Source organism: Charadrius vociferus, unplaced genomic scaffold (genome assembly GCF_000708025.1).
Source record: "Charadrius vociferus isolate BGI_N301 unplaced genomic scaffold, ASM70802v2 scaffold378, whole genome shotgun sequence".
NCBI classification, from domain to species: domain Eukaryota; kingdom Metazoa; phylum Chordata; class Aves; order Charadriiformes; family Charadriidae; genus Charadrius; species Charadrius vociferus.
In genome coordinates, this window is record NW_009649444.1 from 6,040 (window position 1) to 13,648 (window position 7,609).

Here is a 7,609-nt window from a genome sequence, read left to right on the forward strand (position 1 = left end):
AAGGGAAACGCTTTCCAGTGGAGTTATTACTTCAGGAGAGCCTTTCACCCTGTCCCTCAGGGTGAGAAGGGGATCGCTCATGCCCCCACCACACTCCCACCCAGGCTCAGCAGGAGTCTGGATGGGGCAGCGCTGGCCACAACAACAGAGCATTTTTTCTCTCCTACCAAATTCACAAGCTGTTGTTGAAAAGGGGAGATCAAACAGAACAAAAAAACAGCCCAACTGTGCTTACCAAACCATGGCCCTGTTACCAATACCATGTACCTTCTCAATTTACATTGGACCTTAAATTACCTAAAAGTTAGTTTCATTGGTTAGACACACAGCCAGATTGTTCCTTTAATTCCACAGATACAGACCATGTGTCTATATGCACAAATACCTAAAAAATTAGGGTTATGCAGCTAAGCAAGCAGGCCTGTCCTCTGTGCGTTATCAAAACACAGGCTTCTTATCAGAAGCTGGGTATAAATACAATAGTCAACTTTTACTTTCATGATTAACATTGGGCCACATTCTTCCCTCTGCACAGAATCTCATCACGTATTACTTGCATCTCAGAAAACACAAAACATCATAAAAAAAGAATGCTAGTTACGTTAATCAAATTGTTTGAAATTTTAATTGAGATCCATGTTTGTTTTGCAACAATTTCTCAAAGGCTACGCTACGATGAAACACAAGAATCATTTTGAATGAGACTAAATAAAAGCACAAATCTCAGGAAATAATTCTGCATTTGGAGAAGACGGAATAGAAAAGCCCGATTTTAACTAAGATCTACAGGATTACCAAGAGCATCGGGGAACGTCCTTGCAAAAATTCCTCCCTTTAGTTAAGGCTTTGAAAAGAAAGTTTTCCAGAAGTATGGAGGCACCTCTAATCTCAAGGCAATAATTGAGAACTAGAAGTCCTTATCATCCTTAAACATAGAGCTAGACAAGTATTTTCGAAACAAACTTTACAGTAATGAGCTATTAATCTTATTAAAGTGAGATTGATTCTTGCCACTGGGATCTGACATTGTAATTGCCAGTCACTCAGTTGTTCCTAATTTATTGGAAGAAGCAAATAATGCAATATTTCATGGCTGGTATTGCTTTATTGTCTAATATTGATTAAAATATTTACACTCCTACTTTTCAATCCACCTTTTAGCACTCATACCTATGGCTTTTACTTTTAGCACATCATCTTTGTGTCGAGTATCAGAATTTCATTTCAAAAAAACAGGAACCTGATACCAGATAGACAAGTCTTCTCTATATTTATGTTTAAAAATACTCGTTTTCAAAAATGACGATTTATAAAAGAAGAGTCTGCTGGTAGCTTTCTTCCAGCTGATGTTTACCACAGACTCTGCTGAGCTTTTCCTAATTTAAAGCATCCCTTTTAAAGTGCCCTGCTGCATCCACACGGAATCTGTTTCCTCCCTCACCCTGCCCCTACATTTAATGGGAAAAAAAGAATAAAAATCAGTAGCTGACAATTTTAAGCAAAAATATAAAGCACTATAACATTACCCACATTGCCTTTTACTGAACTAGGTTCTTGAACACTCTAGGAGCTTTGTGGAAATTTAACCAGTCAGTGTTGAAAAGACACAGGATTTTTGTGCTCCGAGACCTCCAGCAACAATGTTTTTTCCCCAGCTTGAAAGTTAGGGACCGCTGTTAGGAAACAGCAAACAGTCTGCCCAGAAAATTCACAGGTACCGATTGGCCACTTACATTAGAACCCACCAGATTTTACTGATTCCTCTGCCACAGACACCCTGCAAATCTATAACAAGAGTTTGCTTCTATGGCAAGAGGAAAAGAGGTAAAGTTACTCTTACGTATCCCCAGGGACGGTGTAACAGTGATACAAGCTATTCATTACTAAAATCCTCACAAAGCTGTCCATCTCTGTGGTAGTTTCTGTTCCATGATATTACATGAATGGGAAAGTTATTTTTCACATATAAGAGAAGTTTAGTTGTACATGAAGAAAGCTAACTTTGGTCCACTTGTCCAGCTTCCTAAGAACAGCATATTGGAAAGATGACCACTGACGATTCAAAAACCAATGTAAAAGCTAGCAAAAACACTTTCATTCCTAAACCTGCACAGTGTGGTTATTTGTCCTAGTTATCCACTTTTTCATTTTGTGTGTCCATTAATTATTGAGTTTTTAAGTCTTCAGCTTGTTCATGATCTTCCTGATCTACATCATCCACTTGACTAGTTTCCTTTTCTTCTACTTCTCCTTGATCAACACTTTCATATTCTACTTGTTCCAGGTCCGTTCCATCTATAAGTTCTGCTTGTACTTCTTCCATCTGTATTTGATTTACATGTTCAACATGTAACTGCTCCACATGAACTTCAGCACCTTGTTCAGTTTGAATGTGTTCAACTTCCAAGTAACTAATTTGGACCTGTTCTTGCAGTTCCTCCATCTGCGTGCCTTTCACTTGACTGTCCTGTATGAGATCATGGTGCATCTGTTCCACAGTTACCTGTGCAGGATCCACTTGTACCTGAATTACTGGTAGGACATGGACTTGCTCCACTTGTTCTATTATAGTCATTGATGTTACTGGTTCAGCTTCCACTGGAAGAACCTCTTCTGTCACTATTCGTTCTGAAATATTGTGCATGTCTTTGAGATGCCTTCTCAGCTCACTGCCTTGCATAAACCACAAATCACATAAGGTACAGTGGTTGGGTTTGTCACCTGTGTGTATTACCAAGTGATCTTTGAATTGATCCCAGCTGTTAAACACACTGTTACAAACCTGAAACAAAAGATACAGTATGTTAAACAGTACCAACAGAAATATGACAAAGTATAGTGCCTATTTCAGATCATAGCTTCACATAGTGTAGCTTCTTGCTATTTGAATTAAAAAAAACCCCAACATGTACGTTAGAGGTAAAAGATGAGAAATCAGCTTCAGATGAAAAGAAGACCTGATATTTATTTATTTGTAAGAAACAGTGTGCCATTTGAGTTGTGCATACACAGGATACCTACAAAATTTATGAGTCAGTACAGCATTTGAAAGTTTTCTTATTTTAATTTTATGTGAAATTCACATACAGATTCATGCCCCAATAAGTGTCTGGTGCTAGAATTTTGGGTGGAAAGCTATTTACGTAATAATATCATATGATGAAAGTGTAATACAAACTGTCCTTTTACTGCAGTTCTAGATGCAGTACAACTAGCCAACTTTTCCTTACCAGCTTTCATATGTTCTTGGCATTGTAAGATTTACCTGGCTAAACTAAACTCTCCCATTTTGCCATTTCAAAAAAATACTTGAGTGATAGCAGATAAAAATATCTTAAAACTTCCAGCTAAAAATACTGCTTTGACTGCAGACATACTATTTTCACAGAACACTTGAGCGTACTTCCTTCCCTTCAGCTGGCACTGAAGTAAGTAGCTGGAAAACAACAACATACAAAGACTGCAGAAATAAATGAAGTTCCAGGGTAGAAGAGAGAGAAGAGTGAGGTAGAGTCAGGCTTGGAGTAAAGAAAACAGGCTCACAGGGTCTTTGTCCATGCAAGTGTTCTCGGCTGCAGAAAGAAACAAAGAACATGCGTTTCACTGTTGGCACCCCTTCACTGTTAGCAAATATTTTTGAAAAAGAATGTTCCAGACTGAGATGTGGTGGGGATGACTCCTATGACTGGGGTGTTGGAATGGAAGGATACAGGCTCTTCAGGAAGGACAGGCAGGGGAGATGAGGAGGGGGTGTCGCCCTCTATGTCAATGACCAGCTGGAGTGCATGGAGCTCTGCCTGGGGATGGATGAAGAGCCGACCAAGCAAAAGCTTATGGGTCAGGATTAAAGAGAGGGCAGGGACAGGTAACATTACAGTGGGGGTCTGCTACAGGCCACCCAGCCAGGAAGACCAAGTGGATGAGGCCTTCTATAGACAGATTGGAGCAGCCTCACGTTCACAATCCCTGGTCCTCACGGGGGACTTCAACCACCCCAATATCTGTTGGAGGGACAACACAGCATGGCATAAGCAATCCAGAAGGTTCCTGGAATGGGTCAATGATAACTTCCTTCTCCAAGCAATAGAGGAGCCAACAAGGAGAGGAGCTATGCTGGACCTTGACCTTACCAACAAGGAGGGACTGGTGGGGAATGTCAAGCTCAAGGGTAGCCTTGGCTGCAGTGACCATGAAATGGTGGATTTCAAGATCCTTAGGGTGGCGAGGGGTACGCACAGCAAGCTTGCTACCCTGGACTTCAGGAGAGCAGACTTTGGCCTCTTCAGGGATCTGCTTGGCAGAGTACAGTGGGATAAAGCCCTGGAGGGAAGAGGGGGCCAAGGAAGCTGGCTAATATTCAAGGACCACCTCCGCCAAGCTCAAGAGTGATGCATCCCAACAAAGAGGAAGTCAGGCAAAAACGCCAGGAGGCCTGCATGGATGAACAAGGAGCTCCTGGACAATCTCAAACAGAAAAAGGAAGCCTACAGAGGGTGGAAACGAGGACAGGTAGCCTGGGAGGAATACAGAGAAATTGTCTGAGCAGCCAGGGATCACGTTAGGAAAGCTAAAGCTCAGAAAGGGGTAAATCTGGCCAGGGACATCAGGGGCAACAAGAAAAGCTTCTATAGGTATGTCAGTGATAAAAGGAAGACTAAGGAAAACGTGGGACCTCTCCGGAAGGAAACAGGAGACCTGGTCACCCAGGACATGGAGAAGGCTGAGGTACTCAATGACTTTTTTGCCTCAGTCTTCACTGGGAAGGTCTCTAACCACACTGCCCAAGTCGCAGAAGGCAAAGGCAGGGACTGGGAGAATGAAGAACTGTAGGAGACGACCAAGTACAAGACCAGCTGAGGAACCTGAAGGTGCACAAGCCCGTGGGACTTGATAAGATTCATCCGAGGGTGTGGGACAAGGCCTGAAAGACAAGAGTCCAAGTGCTGCCCAATTGATAGATGGGGACGTGTTGGAACTTGTAGGCCACAAACCCTGGGAGGACAAAGAGGTTAATGGAAAACCACCGACAGAATGTTGACTGATGAGTCATACCGAGATAAGATGTCAAAAAGAGGAGCAGACGGTATCAAACGAGAAGTAACAAAGTTGTACAATGAAGGCTTAACTGCTGATTGCGAAAACTTACTTGAAGTGCCCCTTGTTTGTTACTAACCTATCAGGGGTTACCGAACAGGCGATGTTTAGCTAAAAGAACCAATCAGTTTGAAACACGCAGCTAATGAAAACATATATAAACGCGTGGTTGTGTACAATAAATCGACATTTTGCTTGCATCAAGCTGTGTCCCGTCTCTCAATTGCGGCAAATTGGTGACCCCGACGTGATCACATTGGATGTGATACCAGGGCTCAAGAACCACCTATCTGCGTGGCCTGCTGCGAGTCCCACAGAACGTTGAATGTGCTGCTGAAAGGAAGCAGGAGCCGGCCTGAAATCCCTCCGGAGTAGAGAGGTGAGCTGTGGGAAACATGGGAAATCAAGTGTCCTCCCCAGAGAGAGACTTGTACGAGCTTATGAAAGCTCTCCTTAAAAAGCATGAAAAGAATGTTCCTGAGCATGATCTCAAGGCGATCCTTAAATGGGTACAAGTGAAAATACCCGCTGTGACTGCATCTAATATTTTTACGCGGGAACTTTGGGATGATGTGGGGGTGAAGCTATGGGATGCGGCAACGACGGGGGATGCCGAAGTGCAGCATATGCTCCCGTGGTGGAGAGGCATTTTTGAGACTTTAAAAGCCCAGGAAAAAAGTCACAGAGACAAAGCAGAGAGGGAAGGAAACCCTCCTGCGGTACCTCCATTGCCGTCGGACGACCAAAACCCCCCTAAGCCCTTGGAGGTCTGTGACGCGGGTTACCCCCCAGAGGAGGACCCCTTTGATCTGGGGCTGGTAGACCCCGAAAAAGAGCCAGATCTATACCCCCCTGACCCACACGATGTGTGGGTTAACATAAGGCGCCAAGCCTTGAAGGAAGGAGACCTGGACATTGCTAAAACAATAGTGGCCCCCGTGATTTATCAGGGGCGGGGGGCGCAGTGGGAGGCCTTATCTTTTCCAGTAATTAAGGAACTGCGTCGTACCGTCACCGAGCACGGGCTTTCCTCCCCTTATTTTGTGAGCCTGTTGTCTTCTGTATTTGACACATATGTTATGACTCCTCATGATCTAAAGTCTCTAGCGCAGCTCTTATTGACTCCCACTCAATACTCGTGGGAATAACGAGGGGGGGGCTTCAGGCACTCCTCCTCACCTATGTGGGTCATGGCAATGCAGCTATGGTCGTGCTGACCATAGAACACCTTACTGGTACAGGTCAGCACTCTGACCCGATAGCCCAAGCTCGGGATATTCCTCGGGAGGCTCTTGAAGCAGTCCGTGAAGAAGCGAAAAAGGCTTTTCTTAAAATCCCTGACTCACAAAAGCCGCAGAAAGCCTTTACAACTATTACTCAAGGACCCCGTGAGCCCTACATGCAATTTATTGACAGACTAAAACATGCTTTAGAACGTCAGATAGACAATACGGAAGCGCGGGAAATATTGTTATTGAAATTGGCTGTGGAAAATGCTAATGTGGATTGCAAAAAGCTATTGAAATCTCTCCCTAATCCAAACCCCACATTGATTGAAATGGTAGAAGCCTGCAATAGAATCGGCACTGTGGATCACAAATTTGAGGCTATGGCTGCTGCCTTTGCAGCCATGCGTGGTCCGTCAGGCATGGGAAATTGTTACGGCTGTGGCAAACCAGGTCACTTAAAAAAGAACTGCCTGGCTATGAATACAGGCGCTAAGCATGAAGCCCCAGGGATTTGTCCTAGATGCCGAAAAGGGCATCATTATGCTAATCAATGTCGGTCTAAGTATGATTTCCAGGATCAACCAATACAGGGAAACCAGTCGCGGAGCGCAGGGCAGCGACACTCGCAGACACAAGTGCCACAGCCAACATTCCAACCCCCACGGAGAGAAGCAGCAGTGCCTCAAGTCTTCGTCCAGCAACAGCCGGTAGCACCGGATTGGACCTGGCAACCTCCCACACAGTAATGTTACTCGATCCCTCGATTCACTTATTGTCAACAAATATCTCAGGACCCTTATCACCTAGAACACAAGCGCTATTGTTGGGAAGATCATCTACAACATTGTCAGGACTTTTCGTACTACCAGAGGTAATTGACTCTGACAGTACTAATGAAATTAAGATTATGGCGTGGACCCCGTTTCCTCCCTGCACAATACCAAAAGGTAGCCGTATAGCGCAATTAATATTGATTCCAGCAGGGACGGACTCCCCTGCTCCCAGCCAATCTCATCAAAGGCGGGGAGGGTTTGGATCTACAGGGAACCCGCAAATTTTATGGGTGCAATCTATTTCTCAAAAGCAAGCTGTATGTCAATGTACCCTTATCTGCGGAAAACAGCAAGTAGTGTTAAATGGGATTATTGATACCGGAGCTGATGTTACAGTAATCTCTCAGGTTAAATGGCCCCCACAATGGCCTCTGGCTAACATTCCCCAAGAATTGGATGGAATTGAAGGAACTGGCAGCAGCCACCAAAGTTTGGAATTAATCCAAATCCGAG

The 7,609-nt window shown here is 44.1% G+C and overlaps 1 protein-coding gene across 1 annotated transcript in view; it reads right to left on the reverse strand.

Annotated features, from left to right (window-relative positions):
* Positions 1–2,119: 2,119 nt before the first annotated feature.
* LOC104290442 (zinc finger protein 131-like) overlaps positions 2,120–7,609 on the reverse strand; it is a 22,897-nt gene continuing 17,407 nt past the window's right edge. Inside the window, 1 exon segment of the mRNA XM_009889536.1 lies at positions 2,120–2,782. Coding sequence (XP_009887838.1) covers positions 2,120–2,782 — 663 coding nt within the window.